Source organism: Equus quagga, chromosome 11 (assembly GCF_021613505.1).
Source record: "Equus quagga isolate Etosha38 chromosome 11, UCLA_HA_Equagga_1.0, whole genome shotgun sequence".
Lineage (NCBI taxonomy): Eukaryota > Metazoa > Chordata > Mammalia > Perissodactyla > Equidae > Equus > Equus quagga.
In genome coordinates this window covers 65,930,597-65,951,628 of record NC_060277.1, presented here as the reverse complement: position 1 = coordinate 65,951,628, position 21,032 = coordinate 65,930,597, and the positions used below count along the sequence as shown (strand labels likewise).

Genomic DNA, 21,032 nt, shown 5'->3' with positions numbered 1-21,032 from the left:
AAAACAAAATGAAATATGAGCCAAATATGTTGGTTTTTATTGAACTCACTGGGCTCAAGGACAAAAAGAGGGAGGGATGATAGAGGGGATAGGAGAAGAGCTGGGAAGAGACTCCCCACATACACACTCAAGCCAGGGAGCCTGGCCCTGAGAAGGCAGCTAGAGGTCCAGGTAAGCTGGGCTCTAATTCTAACTCTCCCCTTAAAGACGTTGCAGTCAAAGTAGACCACATAGCAGATCATGGGCACACATCCTTCTTGCCCAGTTTCCAGGCTCTTCCAGAGAAGGACATTGGATTGGTTAGTCCTAGGCTTGGAGGAAAGTGGAAACAAAAAGGCAAGATAGGGGGGCTGGCCCCGTGGCTGAGTGGTTAAGTTCGCGCGCTCCGCTGCAGGTGGCCCAGTGTTTCGTTGGTTCGAATCCTGGGCGCGGACATGACACTGCTCATCAAACCACGTTGAGGCAGCGTCCCACATACCACAACTAGAAGGACCCACAATGAAGAATATACAACTATGTACCGGGGGCTTTGGGGAGAAAAAGGAAAAAATAAAATCTTAAAAAAAAAAAAGGCAAGATAGGGGGCTGGCCCCATGGCTGAGTGGTTAAGTTCATGGGCTCCACTTTGGGGACCCAGCATTTTGCCAGTTTGGATCCTGGGTGCGGACATGGCACTGCTCATCGAGCCATGCTGAGGCGGCGTCCCACATGCCACAACCAGAAGGATCTACAACTAGAATATACAACCATGTACTGAGGGCTTTGGGGAGAAGAAGGAAAAATAAAAGAAGATTGGCAACAGATGTTAGCTCAGGTGCCAATCTAAAAAAAAAAAAGGCAAGGTAGGAGAAAGAGTTTTGGGATGGGGGAGGACTGAGGAGGATACCTCAGAGTCCCAAGCCAGAAGTCCCAAGGGGAGAAGGTAGATTTTCACAGGAGACAGAAGCAGGAGGCTGCCCAAAGTAGGGCAAACAGTGATGGAGTCCCTTCCTTTCAGAGGGGCCTCTTGTGCATTTGACTTTAGCCGGTGGCTTCTCACCCTGGACCCTGCTGGACTGGTCCCTCACAGTTTAGGGCCCAGTTCATATGATGGTAGAACCATGGCAGGTGGAAAAGGTCTTCATCTGCAGAGGAGACGGTTCAGGCTGACGGAGAACAAGGAGGGCAGAATGGCTTGGAGGACCCTTAGAAGTTGGCCCACCTCACGCTTAGGCCTTTCTTCCAGGGTGGTATGAGGAGGGGTTTATATGGAGACACTGTTCTCGATGAGGGGAGGGTCTAGGTAGGCGTATGGCAGCGCCAGGCCCCGGTTCCGTTCCTGGATGTCTCGTGAGATCTCGGCCAGGCGTCTCTGGAAGGCGGCGATGCTGTGCCGTGGGGCCTCCTCGGTGAAGTGCTCATCTGGATAGGTGCCCAGGGGACGCTGGGAGAAAATCAGGTGTGGGGTCAGGATGATGTTGAGGACAGGATGGAGAATAATGAAAGACTACATTTGCCAACAAATACAGTCAAGTTGGCTTCTAAGGACATGACCCTTTAGAGCTACTGTACACACAAACCCTTCAAACCACAACCCCAAACCACCTCTCCACGATCTGCACCGAGTAGCCCCCAACACCCACAGCTCATGGAGCGCGGGAGTCAGAATGGGACTTGGAAGCCAGCCAACCCAAGGTTAATGCTGCCTCTGCTGGTAACCTTCTGCCTGTTACTCTGACTCAAGACAGTCTCCGCATCTGAAAGTCAATGGATTTGATTAGTGAATCTGTAAAGGTCCCTTCAGTGCCTGGTCCCTTGCTCTATGAACTAAAAGAACACAACCACATTCATAACACAAGTGAAATCAACATAAACACACCCCAGCAAATATGCCCAAAAATACACCTATTACCTCACAATTTCACAAAACTCAATCCCTGATGACAACCAGATCTGAGGCATCTTCCCAATCAAGGGACATAATGAAACTTTTGCCAACACAATCACTATCACCATACACTATACAATGATATATGTATCACACTATAAAGCATGGCCAGCCACAATCGAGAAATACCACCAAGAACAATGCCAACCTGTGCAGTACAGGACTGCCCCTCTCTCCCTGACCACGCCACACAACCAGTTCACCATCCCTGTTCACTGGGCCAGCCTCCTAACCAGCATCCACTTCCTGTTCAATATAACCTTCATAGAATATAACTGTTAGCAATAATACTGATGTTTAAAAAATTCTTTTTTTTTCCTTTGAGGAAGATTAGCCCTGAGCTAACTGCTGCCAATCCTCCTCTTTTTGCTGAGTAAGACTGGCCCTGAGCTAACATCTGTGCCCATCTTCCTCTACATTACATGTGGGATGCCTACCACAGCATGGCATGCCAAGTGGTGCCATGTCCGCAGCCGGGATCCGAACCAGCGAACCCCGGGCTGCCGAAGCAGAATGAGCACACTTAACTGCTGTGCCACCGGGCCGGCCCCTAAAAAATTCTTTGTCTTGTTTTATTGTGCTGGCAGAGCCTTCCAGAACAGTGTTAAATAATAGCAGTAACAGTGGGCATTGTTTTCTTGTCCCTGACTCTAATGAGGAGACTTCTATTGTTTCACCATGAGTACAGTGTTTTCTGAAATACACTTTTTTTTTCCTTCCCCAAAGCCCCAGTGCAGGGTTGTATATCCTAGTCGTAAGTCCTTCCAGTTCATCTACATGAGCCGCCACCACAGCATGGCAACTGACAGACGGGCCCCATGATTCCAGCCCAGGCAAAGAACCTGGGCCGCCAAAGAGGTGAGAGCACTGAACTTTCAACCACTAGGCCATGGGGGATGGCTCTGAAATATACTTTTTATCAATACTCCGTAAGGGAGTTTCATTTTACACTGAGTTTTTATTAGTAATAGCTGTTCACACTTACCAAATGCTTTTCAGCATATTTTGAGATGATTATATCGTGTGTTTCTTTATTGATGTAATGAATTATACCATTAGATTTCATAAGGTTGAACCAACCTTCCATTCCTAGAATAAAGTAGACTTCATCATCGTGCATTATCGTTGTGCTATTTATTATTGGCCTTCATTAACTGATGATATATTTTTAAGACTGTGGTCTTAAAGCGGAATGAGTTTATAATTTTATATTCTTAATCACAGCCAACACACTGCAAGCCCTTACATGGACTATAACAATGGCACAACAATCCTGTAAAACAGGTACTCCCATCATTCCCACTTTACAGATTAAGAAACTGAGGCTTAGAGCAGTCTCATTGCATATCCAAGGTCACATAGGTGGGAGGTATGGATCTTATACTGGAACCTTCTACCTGAGACCCACCTGCCTTCTTAGGAGCATTACCTTTGCCAGGTGCTGGTATCAGAGTTCCCAGTAAAATGATTTGGGAAGCTTCTATACTTTCCCTATACTTTCAAGTAGTTTGAATAATTTAGGAATGACTTGTTCCCTCAAGGTTTAGTAGAATCTCCCTTTGCAGGGAAAAGGATCAGATCGTTTACAACCTTACCCATTCATGTATGGTTTTCATCTCTCCCGGTGTTAAGTTTTGGTTGTTTATGTTTTCCTAGAAAATCATTCATTTCATCAAGATTTCCAAATTTGTTTGCGTAAAACTGTAAGTAGTATTTTCTTCTAATTGTTTTCAGTCTTCTCTGTATTTGTGGCTGTATGTCTTTCCCATTCCTAATGTTGTACATTTATATGCTTTTTTTTCTTGATTAGAATCATCTCTGGTTTCTTTACTTTATTAGGCTTTTCAAAGAATCAATTTTATGTCTTATTTACCAGATTGACACCTAATTTCTAAAACTACAGCAGAGTGTAGCTGTCACAAAAGCAGAACACAGAAATATGACAGCCTGGGTTCAAAGCCTGTTACTAGCTCTGTGACCTTGGGCAAATTGTTTTGTGTCTCTGAAACTTAGTTTTCTCCCCTGTAAAATGAAACTACCATTTATTGAACACTTATGTGCCAGGCACTGTATTAAGCATTTTAAATATAGCTACTTATTTATTTTGTGTTTTAAAATAGTATACATAGAGTATCTGATTTAATGACTGAGACGTGACAGATCCTCAGGAAGTGATGATAGCTGCTGTTATCGTTGTTAGAATTTTCCAGGTTAAACTTCCCACTGGTTTATGAGGCGGGAACCCTCCACCCTCATTCTCTGCCTACATATCCCTCTCCACTGTGATGCTGTGATTTATAATAAGAAAAAATATTTGGTCTTCCCTGTTCCTACATAGAGCTCCTAAAACCCTTATATGTGATAAGAATGTTAAAAAGTGCCTTTCCTTATTCAAAATAAGCCCCTTTCAACCACACTTGAGTTTATATTAATGAGGTGACTTCTGGAAAGCCCCTTAGGGTGGGGGCTGGTTGCCAGGGGAATCAACCATGTAATTAGAGGGTTAGAATTTTCAGTCCCACCCCCCAACCTCTGGGGAGGGGAGAAGGGCTGGAGGTTGAATTAATCCCCAGGGGCCAAAGATTTAATCAATCATATCTACGGAATGAAACCTCCATGAACATGTCTAAAGTCTGGGTTTGGAGGGCTTTCAGGCTGAACACATGCAGGTGCTGGGAGGGTGGTGCACCCTGAGAGGGCATGGAAGCCCTGCCCCCTTTCCCTCATATCTTGCCCTGTGCATCTCTTCCCTTTGGCTATTCCTGAGTTGTATCCTTTTATAATAAACCAGTAATCTAGTAAGTAAACTGTTTTCTTGAGTTCTGTGAGCTGTTCTAGAAGATGATTGAACCTGAGGAGAGGGTTGTAGAAACCCCTCCTATCCATCCACACAGCCACAGAAGCGGCCTTGCCAAAACACAAATTTAGCCATGTCACCCCAGGCTTAAAACTCTGAAATGACTCCCTGGCTCCCCACTGTCCTCTGAAGGAGTACTGTGCCTGCATGGAACCATTTGTGACCCTACAATCACACCAACAGACTCTCGCCTTCACTTTACTTCATTTCACTTGGTCACATCCTTCTCTCTGCTTAAAAACTAATCCTGCTGCTCCTTTGTCTGCCAAACTCCTACCTGTCACACATGTTTCAGCTTAGATGTCACTTGCTCCAAGAAGCCTTCCTGGGTTTTCCCAGACTCGGTCATTTTCCACAAGGCCCCACCCTCACCTCTGTCACTAGGCTGTAAGCTCACGAGGACAGGGATCATATCTGCCCACCAGTGTATGGCACATTGCGAGTGCTCAAGAAGTATGTGTTGAATGGAGGAATTAGTAAATAAATAATTTCTACAACACTGTGGTGCCCTTTTTCACTTACCTGTGTGTCTCCTCAACTAGACTGTCTGATTCTTGAAGGCAGGAACATCTTGCTCTTTATATGTCTTTATATGCCTGGTGCCCAGTGCTATGTTGACACATGGAAGGTATCCAAAAAACGTAGGTTGAATGTTTGGATGAATGGATGAGTGGTTGATGGATGTGGTTGATTGATGAATAAATGGATAGATGGATGGGTAGATGGATGAACAGATTGGTAGATAGATTGGTAAACTGGTGAACTGGATGGATGTTGTGCCCCAGCTACTAAACTGGTATTTGCTTCAATGTATGTCTTCTGGGATCAACTATCACCTCCAGGAGAAACTGGAGACCCCAAGGCAGCTCAGCAGTGGGCATAAATGCCAGCAGTCAGTCCCCAAGCCTCCCTGGAGCCACCACCCCCACTGCCTAGGCCCTGCAAACCCCCACCCCATAGCCCGCCCCCCACCCCATATACACACCTTGTCGTTGGGTTCTTGGCTGACCAACCAGAAGAGGAGAAGATTTTTACAGGTGACGTTCACTTCTGGGAGGGTGTCTAGGTAACTCTTCAGGGTGGTCGTCCCCTTGGTCTGGGGTGGGGGCTGTCTCATGGATGATGGGGCATTGGGCATCCAGGCTCCAAAGTCATGCTGTGGAGACCCCCACCCCAGCTGAGTCAGCTGGTCAGAGGGGCAGGACCAGTTCCTTCATCATCATCCCTGATCCTGCCCCTACCGCCCCCAAGATCGTGGAAAGGGAAGAGAGCGAGGCGTATACGGCAGAAAGTTCCAAAAGTGGGTCAGGAGCCTGGCTCACCCCTTGTCACTCCCTACCCAATGTTCTAGGACTGGGTGGAGTGAATCACCAAGGAGGATGTAGAGAGGTAATCCTAGGAAAGGGCCTTGGGCCAGCATGCCACACAGAGCAACCTGATACTCTACTAGCCACCTCCTAACCATGACAGAAGCCCGTAAATTCTACTCCCTACACAACACCAACTCGAGTCACCATTACAACCTTGGATCCAGCTCCACCCGTTCATCATCCAACACCAGCTCTGATCATAAACCCACCCCCACCCTGACCCACCTATACTCTCAACCCAAACTCTGGCCTCATGTTCATTGCTGAGCCATGCCACCTTGCACAGTCCACTACTCCCCAGACCGGCCCTCTGCAGCCTCACCTGCCCACTGTTGACAGCAGCGTGCTGGGCGGAGCAGTTGAAGATGATTGCAGTGAGGAACTTCACCAGCTCTCCCAGGGTGCACAGCTGGCGTGGGAAGCCTGGGTGTGGGAGGAAGGGAAGAGGGTGTGGATGGGGGGGACGGGATTCCTAGGGGCAGCTCAGGGCTGGGGCTTACTGCAGGGGGAGAGTGAGGAAGTGAGGGCTAAATATTTGGCCACCACTGTCTTTGGAGTAAAATTAGGGTTGGGCTGAGGTTAGGGATGGTCAACACCAGGGTTTTTGGTCTCTGAAGGGGGTCAGGATAGGAGCTGGGTGCTGGGATCAAACGAGAAAATGCCCAGCCCGCAGAGCTCAGAGCAGAGGAGGCAGGTGCAAGCCAACAGCCAAGCTGCCTCTCCCTGACCGCCAAGGCACTTCTGTCTGCGGCTCACATCAGTGCGTAATGATTTAATGCTACCTAATTCACCAAGATTTGTCCAAGCACCCAGTAGGGATCATCCACTGCAGGGCTTAGCAGCAGAGACAGATGACCAGAGAGTGTTAATCATGAGCTCGCAGTGATGGAAGCAGAAGAAAGCTCTCAGGCCAGGGCTTGGCTCTCTGAGGAGAGGGCAGGCAGCACAGAAACAGGCACTGGGACTAATGTGGTTATGGGAGACTTTCCTAAAGGAATAGAAGGGGCCTCCCTGAGCTGAAGAGTGGGTGAGCTTTGAATGGAAAAAAGATGACAGAGGAAGGCACTTTCAGTTGGTCCTCTTGTCTCTGGATCTCACTGGTCTCATCCAATTGTATGGCTCTAACCACCTCCCACTGGTCGATGATTCCCAAATCCACATCTCCGGCTCTGCATGGCCCCTGAACTCTCGACTCAGCAGTGGGTATAAATCTGCAGCTGCTACCTGACATCTCCACCTGAGTGTCTACAAGGCTTCTCACACTTAGCATTTGCAAAACCTAAGCTTGACTTCCTGTGCACACACACTCCCCAAATCCGTCCTTCCCACAGTGAGCCCATTTTGGTACTCTTTATCCAGTTGCTCAGGCCAAAATCTGTGCACTCACTCCTCTTTTTACCTCATACTGCACATATCAGCAGATACTTCGAGAAACCAATCTTGTCTCACCACCTCCAGTCTCCATCAACACCCACTCTCTATCATCTCGCTCCTGGATGAATCTGGCTTCCACCCTTGCCCCTGACAGCCTGTTCTTCACCTGAAAGTCCCGAGTGAGTGATCCTTTAGAACCATAAATTGAATTATGTCACCATTTGCTAAAACCCTCTAAGGACTTCCACCTCACTTACCCTACCGTGGCCCTACTTGAGCTGGCTCTCGCTCCTTCTCTGACTTCATTTCCTTCCCTAGTTTTCTCCCTCTCACTTACTCTCCTGAAGTCCTCAAACCCACCACATGCTCCCACCTCAGGGCCTTTGCACTCCCTGTATACTTTACCCAGTTATCCACGGAACTAGCTCTTTCACTTCCTTCAGGTCTCTACTCAAACATCAACTCCTCAGAGAGGCCTTCCCTGACCCCCTATCTGAAATGATCCCCCTACCTCTACATGCTATATCCTCTGACACGGTTTCATTCTTCTTAGCATTCATACCCACCTGACATATTTATTATCTGTCTCTCCCCACAAGAACTTTAAGCTCTGGAAAGGCCAGGACTTTTATCTGTCATGTTCCCTGCTGAACGCCAGCACCTGGAACAATACTTAATATTAAAGAGCCCGGTAATTATTGGATGAATGAAGTGAATGCAGGAGAGATTAAGAAGCCAGAGTGGGAAGGATGGGGCCCAAGCAAGGTGAGAGGACAGGGAGGGGACATAATTGGAGATGAGGCTATAGCAGTGTGCCAGGCCAGGTCGTTTCTGGGCAATATTTCAGAGGATTACTGGGGTAGTGGCCCCACAGGCTTGGAGGGCAAGTAGGAAGAGGCTGGGAGAGGTGGGACTGGTTAAGAAGAGACAGCTACCACGATGCAGGAGTCGTGTGAGGACTGGGACTAGTAGAGTGTGGATGGTGACAGTGGGAAATGATGGGGTTAGCCACCAGACTGGATTTAGGGAGAGAGAAAGACAGGAGAGAACATGAGTCAAAGGTGGCTCCAAGGTTTGGAGTCAGGATGACTGGAGAGAGGCTGATGCACCAGAACAGACAGAGAGGTTTGGAGGAGGGACCGGGTATCTGCCTAGAGTGTGTGGGAATTTTCTGAATGTTCTGTTCATGGTTGATAGTCTAACCTTGAGGGCTGAGAATTAAAAAGCCAAGAAGTCAGACCATCTATGGGAATTTTTCTGTGGCTTATATTATGTATTTTTTCCCCTTGAAATATGGAAGCAAAAGGCATAGTGACTGAGTTAATGAGTGCATTTTGCCTTAAAACATATGAATCTGGAATAAGTTTGCACTGGTTCAAAGAGATGTTTGTCAATCTGAAGAATTTCTGATGTATTAAATCAGAGACAAGTTTAATAAAGTAAGATAGAGTTGAGCCAATAGTAACAAGATCCCCTGCTGGGTCTTAAATAGGAAATGGATAACCCCAAATAGAAAATAGCTGCTCAGGATCAGGACTGCCCATGATTGACAGTAGGCTTGCAAAGCATGGGGAGGAGTCACCCTTTAAAAGATCCAAAAGACCTCTGGCTGTCACCACCTTAACCCAGAAATTACTCTTGGCATCATTAACAGTGAGACAACCTGACATTATGTGTCTCCCCATGTGATGCAATGAGGAGAACACAGCATCACCTGAGAAATATTCTTGCCAAAAACACGTAACCTTTAGGTATTACTTCCAGTTGACAAAAAACACAGTGTGTGGAGGAACAAGATGAATGATATCATGAGCAAGCAATTAGATAAATTCAGAAGGTGAGACATTCTACAGATCTGCTAGTCCTGGCTTTTCAATAAGTCCATGTCAGATGTCATGTGATTTAAAGGGGGGGGGGGCTGTCCCAAATTAAAAGAGACTTTAGAGTCGAAACAAAAACTGTATCATGTGGTCCTCGATTGGCTCTGGAATCAACAGGATCAACCGAGGGAAAATGGGAGAAGGGAGGAAATTTGAACATGGACTAGATAAGAGGGTGATATTGGAGATTATTGTCAATTTTGTTAAGCATGATGATAGTATGCGGTTGTGTAGAAAAACATTTTTTTGAGTTGCATATTGATTAGGACTGAAATATGAAATATTCTAATTTGCTTTAAAAGACTTCAACAGTAAACAAAAGCAACAGATTAATCAAATATGGCAAAGATGTTAACAGTTGTTGAATCTGGGTGATAGGTAAATAGGTGTTCATTACATTATACTCTCTATGCTTGTATGTTTAAAAAATTTTGTTTAAAAAAAAACAGGCTCGGAGTCCACTACAGGTAGGGCTGCAAAGCTGTCCATTCTATTTGCAGGTGACCTGAGACCACCCCTCCTCCCTGGGTCTCCCCAGGCGGGAACTCCTCTGGGTGACCACCAGAAGCGCTGAGTCAGCTGAAACCCACATCCCTGCTGAGAGATGTCCCAGGCAGTGAGAGTCTTCCACCTCGGGCTAGGGCTGGGGGAACCAGAGGATGGACATTTGTGCCACTTTGAGCTTTTCCTTTTCTTCCACTACACCCAGACACAGAGGCCTCTGCTACATGGTCCAGTGCCCAGAGTATACACCATATATTACAGTGGCACCAGGGAAGTAGGCCATGAAGAATAGCAATAGGGTATATAACCCGAGTGAGGCCAGAAGTCATTCTATAGTGATGACTTGTAGTTTTCATGTGCAGGTCCCAAGGGTGACAATGAGACAGCCAAAAACGAAAGTCCTTCAGGGAATAGAGAATGGGGAGATTTCCAAGTCTGGAAGCAGCTACAGAGGAAAAACCGGAGAAAGGGTCATTGTGTTAGGGAGGGGTAGAGAGAGGAAACAGAGATCCAGGACAAACCAACAGCTGGGATGGGGACCTGGGAAGAAGTGAGAGGTTCAGAAGGAGATATCCTGGGCCGGCCCCGTGGCACAGCAGTTAAGTGCGCACGTTCCGCTTCTCAGCAGCCCAGGGTTTGCCGGTTGAGATCCCGGGTGTGGAGATGGCACCACTTGGCACGCCATGCTGTGGTAGGTGTCCCACATATAAAGTAGAGGAAGATGGGCATGGATGTTAGCTCAGGGCCAGTCTTCCTCAGCAAAAGAGAGGAGGACTGGCAGCAGGTAGCTCAGGGCTAATCTTCAAAAAAAAAAAAAAAAGAAAAGAAAGAAAGAAGGACATATCCTGCCTGGAGCTAAGGGAAGACTTTAAAGAAGGGAGGGTGGTCTGGGGCATCTGCTTGGCACTGAGGTTAAGCAAAGGAGGCTTAAGAGGAGGCCATGGTGTTGGTGGGTCTGAGAGGCCTCTCAGGCAGTGTCAGAAGAGAGGGAAGAGTTAGGGTTTGCTGACAGGTGTAAATAAGGAGGAATCAGGCAGCAGAAGGACCAACCCACTCCATGAAGCCAAAGGAAGTGAGAGAGGTTGGTGGCTGGAGGGGCCACCTGGCAAGACAAACATGAGAGAGTATGAGAGAAGTTTCCAGAATCCTTTGTGTTTGAGGCTGAAGATGGCTCCTACCGCATGAGGCAACACATCCATAGAGCTCAGCAAGCAGAAGTGAATGGACGGGTTTGTGTAAAGGTCAAGGAGGACCAGAGGGGCACAGCGTAGTGGTCGAAAGCAAGGGCTTTGGAGAGGGTGAGAGCTGGCCCTGGATCCTGCCTCTGCCGCTTACTATCTGCAGGCTTCTCCATGCCTATTCCTTATCTGTTCAGTGGGGCTAATAACACAATGTACTTCAAAGGCTGGTCAGTAAGTAGGAACTGATTAATGGTGGCATCAGGGGGAGCACTGGGTCATTGAGAGCCTGTGGTTGGGGGATGGAGAGAAGATACCTGAGCTTTCTCGGCCCAGAAATGCCTGAGCAAAAATCTCGCCAACCCAGGCCTGCAGCTCCGAATCCTGCTGCACAGATGCATCACTGGGATAATAGTAGCTCACGATTTCTGAGACAAAGCTGCAGAAAAGAGATACTCCATGCCACAGCAGTGACCTCGGGCTCAGGCCTGGCCAGAAAACCGAGGCCCATTGCTGCTCAGGCTGGGGAGAGCCAGCTGGCCAGAGTCCACTGAGAGTCCACAGGGATTCAAGTCTCACCCTCACTCCTGAGTCAGGGGTGCTCTGGGCCTCCTTCCAGCCCAGGAGGCTAGGGGAAGAGTGCACTGAGGAGAGCCTGACTCATCCTGTATCCCGCCACACTTAGCACCCAGGAGAAAGAAGACCTGCCTGCCTGGGGGCCCCAGCCCACACTAGCTGTTGCACCTGCCCTGACTCCTCTGGACACCCCATCCTTCCCTTCCTCCATTGCATTTATGCACAGCGCAGGCCCTCTCCAGCCCACAGCTATCTGCCATTTCATAGGGACCCCAACCGCAACTCTCACCCTTGGGGTGCCCCATGCTGGGGTCTGAGAACCCCCGAAACCCCCAGCAATAAGCACCCCAGCCTTCTTGAGCACAGGGGCCCACAGTGCCCCTGGGCCAGCAGGCGCTGGTAGGGCCAGATTGGCTGCAGGGTCCCAAGCCCACACCTCTCGATGGCGGCCCAGATCTTTAGGCCGTCGTCTCGGTAATGGTAGTTGGGGATGGCCAGGACGCCACGGGCCCGCAGGCTGTCCGGAAGGCAGAAATTGGTGTAGGTGAAGTGGGCCAGACCGGTGCTCATGAGGTAGAGGAGGCCTTGCCGCCCGATGGACGTGACCTAAGGACACAGCACAGCTGGCTCCCGGGTGGGCCCAACCCCCACCCCAGTGCCTGGGGACGAGATTGGGCTAGTGACTCAGCAGAGGGGATTTTTCAGTTAATCAATCAGTCTAAGACCACGGATCAAACACTCATAGTGGCCCGATGTGGGCCGCGCGGGTTGCGGCCCTACTACGTGCACAGTAGGTAACCTTGAAGTGTTCGGTAACCAGAAGAATGAACTAAATGCCGGGCAGGCAGGGAGGCGAGAGCCGGGGCAGGGTCAGCAGGGGGGCTTTGCTCAGCCTGGGGTTGCCCTGCCCACCTCCAGGAACCTTTGGAACCAGGGCCTGAGGGCGTGAGGCCCGTGGGTGGGATTGACCCCAAAGGGGCAAGGTTTAGCTGCAGCTCAAGTAGGAGACTGACGCAAAGGGGCGGGGCTTGTGGGAAGGGGCTGTCAGGGACTGTAGAATGGGATTGGTGGCCGAACAAGGCTTGTGGGCGGGGCAAAGCGTCCTCGGGGGCGGGGCCTCAGAGACGGGGAGGGCAGGGAGCCGGGAAGCCGCACCTTGTCCACAAGGCCCTCGGGGTTGAGCAGCGTGGCCCTTGCGATGGTGTTCACTTGCAGCGTGTAGCGAGTGTGGGGAAGCAGGAGCTGCAAGCGGGATGAGGTCACAGGAGCCGAAGGTCAGGGGAGAAGGCCGCCTTGGCTCCGCCCCCTCTGGCCCGCCGGGGGTTCGTACAGACCTTGTAGATGGGATGGCAGAGCGGCAGCTGACGCAGCGTGGCGATGGCGAAGGCCTCGCACAGCAAATGCGTGCACAAAAAGTGCGTGTTGTTCTCGTGCACCAGGAACTCAGAGTTGCGTACCCAAGTCTTGGCCACCATCCAGTCCCAGTCGGAGTCAGTGGGCAGAAAGATGGGGCTGTTGGGCCCGGGGGTCTGGCTGAGCTGCGTCCAAGAAGAATAAGGGGGTGAGGCTCAAGACTGCTAGTGTGCCTCCTGAGGCCCCGCCCCCGAGCCCCCGCCCCAGGCTCACCTGGATGGCCAAGGGTACCAGCGCCCCCTGGGGATTGAGCCACAGCAGACAGAGCGGGGCGGCCACGTACTGCTGGCTGCCGTTTAGGCAGTGGACGGGGACCTCCGCTAGGATCCAGTAGTCGGCTAGGAAGATGTTCCCCCTCTGAAGAAGGCGCACAAAGGTTTAGAATACTATCCCCACCCGCGCTCAGCTTCCCTCTCCGTGCTCTGTCCACCCACTCCAGCCTGAGCCTCAGTAATGCTTGGTGCCTGCACTAATGGCCTATGCTTGGTACCCCACCCTTCCAAGAATGTCCGGAATGAGGTCCAGCAGAGTCTCGGTGTGCAGCCTCTCACCTTGTCACTGACTAGTTGCCCCAGGAACTCAGGCGTGGGTTTGGAAGCATTCAACTGTTTTTTCCAAATTGTTTTTTTTTCCTTTTGTTATGTCAAGGAGATGCAATCACCAAAGGCCCTGAACTAGACCAAGCCTCACCACAAAAGCTATGCCTATGACCTTTGCTTTATTTTTAATGCTAAGCCTCTCCAGGAGGAGCTTAGGCCTTATTACTGCAACCTGCAGTGTATGTGGAAGCATGTTTTCCAACTGAGCCTGCACAAGCGAATACCCACCTCTTCCTTTTGAATATTCATCCCCATCTGAAATAAAAGGTCCCTGCTTCTCTTTGTTCTGGGACGCCATGACTCTGGAGATGATTCCTCATGGTCTCCTATTTGCTGCAAACATACCTTACTTCGTGAGACAACTACTTCTGGTGGAGAGTCTGATTTAACTGGCCAGGCGGGAATGCCCTTTGGTTTTGGTAACAAGCTGCCTTCCCAGCTTGGACAAGCCAGCGTCCTCTCCCCCTCCCCCCATAACTGGTCCTTTCTACGCTGTCAACTCAGTCGACCTCAGCATATCGAACAACAGAAAAATCAACACACAATGAGAATTCACCAACGTCTTTGCCAGCCTTCTGGAGGCTGCCTGAGGACTTGGGTGCCCCAGAGAGACTGGATCATCGTCTTCTCCCACACCCTGAGAGCTCCTAGTTCTCCATGATTGTTCCTGCTGTATCTGTCTTAAAACAGCCTTCTCCCAGCCTCAGCCCCCTGGGATCTTGGAGGCCCTTCTCCTAGATGTCTGTCCTGCAGCTGCCCTGCTCGTTCATATCACTTTACCAGGCCCCATCTCAGGCCTCAAGCCACCCTGAACCCCATTTGGCTCTCTTCTATATCTGCTCGACTTGAAAGGTGCAGGGCCAGGGCTACCCAGAGGGCAAGGCCAACAGGCTGGATGTGGCCCAGCCATCCCGCTCCTGTCCTCCACACACTTCCCTTGTCCATAACGGCAACTCACCCACCTCTAGCTCTGTCTGCAGGCAGGTGGCTGATCCCAGCAAGGGAGCCACCATGTCACTGGTGACAGGCAGCTTTCTGGGCAAGCTGGAGAGGCAATGGAGCATGACAGGATTGACACCATTCAGGTACTGGTACCCAAAGAAGTGGTCTTCATGCCAGTGCTCTGTGACGTACTCTAGGGGGCAAGAGAGGGGAGCCAGTTGGTTCGGAAACTACTTCCCTAGATCCTGCTCCTGCCCAGCCTTTTAGTTATACTGTGGTTTAGATTTTCCTCCCAGAAACTCTGTGAGGTAGGTATAATTATATCTGCAATTTAACACTGGACACTGAGAGTCAACAAGATGGAGTGACTTGCTCAGTTAGTGGCAGAACAGGGATCTGAACCCAGGTCTGGCCCCAAAGCCCAGAAGTCTTGGTGGTGGGGGTAGAGGAAGAGAGGAAAGTGCATATGATCAGGATTAGGACTCCTGAAATGGCCCTTGACCCTCTCCTAGGCAAGCGGTGTCTCTCTGTCATCACTCCCTTATTCTTGTCCCCTCCCAGAGGAAGGAGAGATGCCCTGGTTCCTGAGGGGAATCTGTGAGATTGCCACCAGTGAAACCAGGAACCCCTCAACTATAATCCAGCATTCTCCCTGAGAGGGCTGGAAAAAGGCCCTTTCCCAGAATGGGGTAGAGGGGTCTGAGGCTGGGGTAGGGTGGAGGATGGACTTCTCCTGCCCAACTCTGCACACCCGAAGTGAAGGTCTTGTGGCACCAGAAGATATTCCGGATGTCATCCAGCTTCTTCCAGGAGCCCCTGCGGTCCAGCAGCCCTCGAAGCTTCATACCCAAGGACCTGAGTGGGAGGGGAAGTGAGGGTGGGGGCTGGGAGCTGCCAGGAGCACTGTGCTCCTCACCTAGAGGGCTGGAGGAACCTGACAAGGTCAATGTTCAAAGCAGAGGTGCCTAACAACCCGCATGGGAGAAAAGTCTAGTGGCCAACCGAGGTTTTGTAGGGGTAACTCCACACCGTACACAAGTGGTGCACGTGGCCACATGGTGCGGATAAGTCATCCTCATTGTGTCGACTGTACCCTCTCCAGCCACATCACAAGCAGAGCCTCAGCTGTTGAATGAGCTGCTAATGACCCCTCTGATTGGTAACTAATCACACAACACCTCTCCCTTGTGATACTGTGAGTTCCTCACAGCCAAATCTATGTCCTAGTACTACTACTCAGTAACATCTATTGAGAAATTATTTTGTGCTGGGTGTTATGTCATTAAGTTCTCCTCCAAACCTGTGAGGTAAGTATGAATACTATTGTCATTTTACAAATGAGGAAACTATGTAGAGGCTAAGTGGAAATCAAGATCATACAGCTAGAAAGTATTGGTTCTGGGATTTGAACTTGAGCTGTCTGACCATCTCATTAAAGCTTAAGGGCCGGGCCTCTGTCCTACTCACCGTGGTCCCACCAACAGTGCCTGGGACCATGCTTTGCACAGACCAGGTACTCAGTTAATTGTATTGGTTTGAGGAATGGAAAGCGAAGGGATGACTTAAGAGCAAAGAGGAGGCGATGGGGAGATAGAAAAAGTAGTTGCCTAAGGAGGGAGAGGAGCCTGAGGGGCAGAGAGAGGGGAGACTGACAGAGAGGGGAGATTAGGGGAAGAGAGGGAGAGACTGAGGAGTAGGGAGAAGAGAGACCGAGGCAGAGAGGGGGGAGCCTGGGGGGGTCAGAGAGAGCAGAGATGTGGCTGTGCATCAAAGGGGCAGAGGCAGACAGGAGAGTGAGCAGGTGTGCAGAGGGCAGTGGCCTCACGCAGGGATGGCGTTGAAGAGCAGCGAGGTTATCTTGGTGGCCGAGTAGCGAATATTGGGCTCCATGTGCAGCAGGGATGGGATGTCAATTTTCATAGGGAAGCCAGGCAGGTACCAATTCCCACTGCTGGGGAGCAGGGGGAGCAGAAAGAAAGAAACCAGTCAGAGGGACCTGCAGTCCACTCCCCTTAATTCCTTCCCTCTCTCCCCAACCAGTGTCCCCAAGCCTCCCCTCAGACCAGACTTGTCCCCTGCCCTCTCTCCTGCCTGTACCCACCTCCTCCTCTCTGCCAGACCGCTGGGGCCATCCCTGCCCATTCTGCTCTGACACTTGAATTAATCTGCACTTGTCATAGACCCTGACTTCCAGGGCCCCATCCTCACAACAGACCCTTCACTTCACACTTCCTCTACCTTCTTCCCAAGCCTGGGTCCTTCCTCACCTGTCACCCTGGTCTGCACAAGGTGCCGTCTTGGTCAAGGCAAATTTCTTGTTTGACTCCATCTCCTCAAAGCTGCTGACATCCACAATGCCAGGGAAGCCAGGAGCATAGACTTTCCAGCTTCCAAGGAAAAAGAGGTCAGAGATGGCAAGTGAAACTTAGGGTAAACAGAAGCCTTCACTGTTAAGACATGGCTTTAAATTAAAACTCGCAGAAACCACCCGTTTTCTGGGTAGGTGACAAAGAATTGGAATTTTCTCCCCGAAGGCACTGAGCTTCAAATCAGAGTGGCATTTGAGGATGACATGAATGTCTAGGCTGGTTTAGAGTTGGTCTGTGTTGAGATCAAGATCACGGCTGAGGGGCTGGCCCCATGGCCGAGTGGTTAATTCCCGTGCTCTGCTTCAGCAGCCCAGGGTTTCGCTGGTTTGGATCCTGGGCATGGACATGGCACCGCTCGTCAGGCCGTGCTGAGGCAGCGTCCCACATGCCACAACTAGAACACACAACTATATACTGGGGGGCTTTGGGGAGAAGAAGAAGAAGAAAAGAAAAACGAAGATTGGCAACAGATGTTAGCTCAGGTGCCAATCTTTAAAAAATAAAGATCATGGCCAGTTTAGGGGGAGGCTGAGGATAGGCTGAGATTGGTCAACAATAGGGTCATGTCTGATACTTGGGTCACACCAAAGGCAGCTGGGGGTTGAGTGTGGATTCATTGATGGTATTGGGACAACTGTTGGTACTGGTGTTCTGGTATGGACTCAGGGACAATGTTAGACTGACGTCAGACGTTAGACGTTTAAATCAGGGCCCTGATCTTTGGGCTCCCAAAGTTGGAACTGAGGTCAGAGTTAGTAACAGTCTGATTAAGGCTGAGGTCAGAATAAAGATGGGGAACGAAGTCAGATTAGGCTGGCCTTACCGGTAGCATTCCTGTCGGGCCTGGATTTCCCGTTTCCTGTGATCCAGAAGGAGAGGAAGGGAGTCCTGACAAACAGTTCTTGCTGTGGGGAATGAAAATTACTCATCATATAAGTCTCTTTTCAAACAACATCTCCTCCAGCAAACCTTGCCTGAACTCCCTAGCCCTTGGACCTGATCCCTCAGTGACATGCATGTCCCATGTTCTTCCTGTATTCATCAGTAGAAGGGATTCAGGACAACCTCACCCCAAAATTAAAACAATTTTCCTAAGTATTTGCAAATTTGTCTCCTTTCCAAGACTATAAACTCTACTGTATTCATTTTTTTGTATTCTCAGCATCTAGCATGGTGTCTGGTACTGTGCACATAACATGCACTTGACAAATGGCTGATGAACAAATATATTTTGTGAAGTGAGGGGTGCATGTGCTGTGATGGTCGATGGGGGTTCAGAGTAAAGTCTATGAAGAACTCACTGTGGGCTGAGGGGTAATGTTCACTTGCCTCACCTTGGCCTAGAACGTCATCTCTCATCGCTCAGACTCATCACAACACGTGGACCAGTCCTAGTGTTGCCTCTCCAGACCAGACAGCTCGGGAGATCCGGGGGTCCAGAGGCCGAAGAAACTCGAACCCAGCACCCTTGAAAGGCCCCCCAGATTCAAAAAGGAATCTGAATAGCATTTCACAGGCACTTCATCCACACCAGAAAAGCCAGTAGTAGTGGCCAGGGCATCTCCAGCTAAATCGTCTAAATATTCAGGGCTACTCCACCTGTTCAAATGCAATTACTCAGCTTGCAGGTTAATTCCTCTCTGGCCTCCAGAAGAATTCACTCTGGGAAGTGCAGAGGGAGTCAGTGGTAAGCAAACCGCCGTCTGTGTGTGTTTGCGTCTATAAGCGATGTGAGTGTGCGTGAGCATGCATGTCTGTGCGTCTGCAGAGAGGTAAATATTGCTCAGAAGGCCCCTGCATTTCAGGGCTTTGGAGGCTTACTTTCTCCAGAAAGCATCTACTTGGGAGCCCTGAGTTCCTGTTACCCCAACCCTAACTCTATTCCCTACACCTAATCCCAACAGATGCTTTCTGCAGCACAAACCAGCCCCTGCCTCTGACCCACCTGTTCCTGGTCGCAGCTCTATGGTGCAGTAGCCCTCAATCCATTGATAGCAGGGGAAGTGAGAAAGGGTACCATCATGGGCAGTGACACAGATGTAGCTGCAGTACCAGGAGTCTTTGGGGAAGAAAGCATAGCGTTCTTTGTGTAGACGCAACAGCAAGAGCTCACCCAACTCCGCTGAGCAGCGCACCTTGTACTTCTGCACCTGAGGGGACCAAGAGAGTAAGCAAGTGAGAGGCAAGGAACTGCCGGGGCCATCCTTGCGCCTTTCAATGTGCGTCTACACCTACACCTATTCTGGCTTACAAACCTGAGCTGCTGCTAACCCATGCGATGCCTTCATATGAATTAGAAAAAGGCACCCCTTCATCCTGGCAGAAGCAGCCACAGCTACCACAGGCACGGTGTGTGACCAGAGTGGGTTTTGTGTTTCACTAGCATCCTTGGCAGCCCGCACCCTTGTGTAGGCCACCAGCAAACAATCCTGGGGCCTGGCAGAGGCAGGCAGGTCCCTTCCAGAGAAGAGGAAACCCAGGCTCAGAGAGGGTATGCAACTTGCCCAAAGCCCACCTTCAGTTATTGGAAGAGAAGCGAGGAAGCCAGTGGAATTCTCCTGACCCCCTGCCCAGGGCTCTTTCTTCACAGCCCTGCCTGGGTAAGGTTTATCATCCACAGGAAAGACAGGGACCAGAATAGGGATGGTGAAGAAGTTAGGGTCAGCATCCAGAGCTCTGCAGGACTTGATGAGCTCTGGAGGAAACTCCTCCCCTCTTCAGGGTCCCCTGCCAGCCCTGCCCCTCAGAGGTCACTCCTTGCTCTCTCCTCCGTACTCACCGATCCAGGGGTGAAGTCCCTGCCCAGATGATCCAGCAGCTGCTTGGGGCTCTCACCACACGTGCCCACGAGTGTGATGGAGATGTTGTCCAGCGTGCCGGCCATCAGGTAGGGACCAGTGGTCACACAGACGCGGTACACGGCCATGATGGGAGGGAAGGAGAGATGCCCCGGCAACGTTGGCTACAGCAGCAGCTGGCCTGGAGGAGGTAAGTGGCAGGCCGGGCAGGGCTGGGCTACTGGGCTGCTGAGTGAAGGGCTGGGGGACAGTGTCTGCCTCTGGAGAAAAGCCCAGCTCTCTCTGGGTTGCTCTTGGGCTCTTTCTCTCTGGGAGCTCCAGCCTGTGTCCTTGCTCACTTTGGGCTTCCTCTCCCCGCCCACAGTCTTGCGCCCTAATGGTTGTTTGCTTGTCTCTGGCACAGCCGGTCCCTCTGGCTGACAGGACAGGGCTCACCCAGATGGATATCAGGAGCCCAAATCCCATTGGCACGGGAGGGACCAGATGCTGAGGTGGGGACAAGGAGTATATGACGTCTGTATGATTGGGACACTGCCCTCCTCCTGGTCAGGGGCTGACTGACGCCCTGGGGCCCTTGTCTGTCCCCTCCCCAACTTCCCCCAAGACCCTTTTTCCTCTCTCTCAGCCAGAACTGGGCACAGGGCACTCGCGTTCTTACTTGTGAATCATCTATGTGAGTCACTATACTCAAGTGAGCCACACTCGGCCATAAATCACACGTGACTACAGCCACACGCAGGTGAGTCGCACACGCATCCCTGCACACCGCATAGGGGTCAGAAACAACTCTCCTATCTTCCCCCGCACTCTGTACCACCGTCGCCACGCCGGCCCTCTGTGTCCTCGATCTTCGGCACGCCCGATCTCAGTCTCTCCCTTGGAATAGGGCCAGTCAGGGGACCGAAGTGGACTCCGGGCGCACAATGTCTGAAGGCCCCACGTGGCATTCTTTCCGCTCCGGGCCCGCTCTCGGCCTTCGGGGCCGTGGGCGGGATTGGAGGGGCCGGGGTGCATGGGCTTCAGGTCATCAGGGCTGGGGAGAAACCTCTCCACGAGGAAAGCCCGCAGCTGGCAGCGGCCCCGCGCGGCCAGTTCCGGCACCGCAAGGTCTCAGCCTTCGCGGCGCTCCAGCTCCAGCGTCCGAACATGGACGGCAGCCTTACCCGACAGAGAGGAGAAAGCACAATCAGGAGCTGCTGGCCTTCACCGGCTTCCTCCTGTTCTTTGCCGGAGTCCTCTACGCCA

At 50.8% G+C, this 21,032-nt stretch overlaps 1 protein-coding gene across 3 annotated transcripts; it reads right to left on the bottom strand.

The window, feature by feature from the left end:
- Positions 1–765: 765 nt before the first annotated feature.
- On the bottom strand, positions 766–20,961 carry ALOXE3 (arachidonate lipoxygenase 3). 3 transcript variants are annotated; one of them, XM_046676857.1, is made up of 16 exons: positions 20,446–20,961; positions 19,769–19,968; positions 18,935–19,139; positions 17,813–17,894; positions 16,888–17,007; positions 16,446–16,571; positions 15,372–15,475; positions 14,641–14,813; positions 13,293–13,436; positions 13,001–13,204; positions 12,822–12,908; positions 12,103–12,272; positions 11,408–11,529; positions 6,477–6,577; positions 5,770–5,940; positions 766–1,423 (listed from the first exon to the last, which is right to left on the bottom strand). In XM_046676857.1, exons 2-16 carry the CDS (start codon positions 19,913–19,915, stop codon positions 1,244–1,246), a joined length of 2,136 nt encoding a protein of 711 aa, XP_046532813.1. In that variant the 5' UTR covers positions 19,916–19,968; positions 20,446–20,961; the 3' UTR covers positions 766–1,243. The 3 variants fall into 3 exon arrangements, with proteins under 3 accessions (XP_046532813.1, XP_046532814.1, XP_046532815.1); XM_046676858.1 differs by lacking the exon at positions 20,446–20,961 and having other exon boundaries at positions 16,446–16,568; positions 19,769–20,369; XM_046676859.1 differs by lacking the exons at positions 18,935–19,139; positions 19,769–19,968; positions 20,446–20,961 and adding an exon at positions 18,324–18,651.
- Positions 20,962–21,032: the final 71 nt, after the last annotated feature.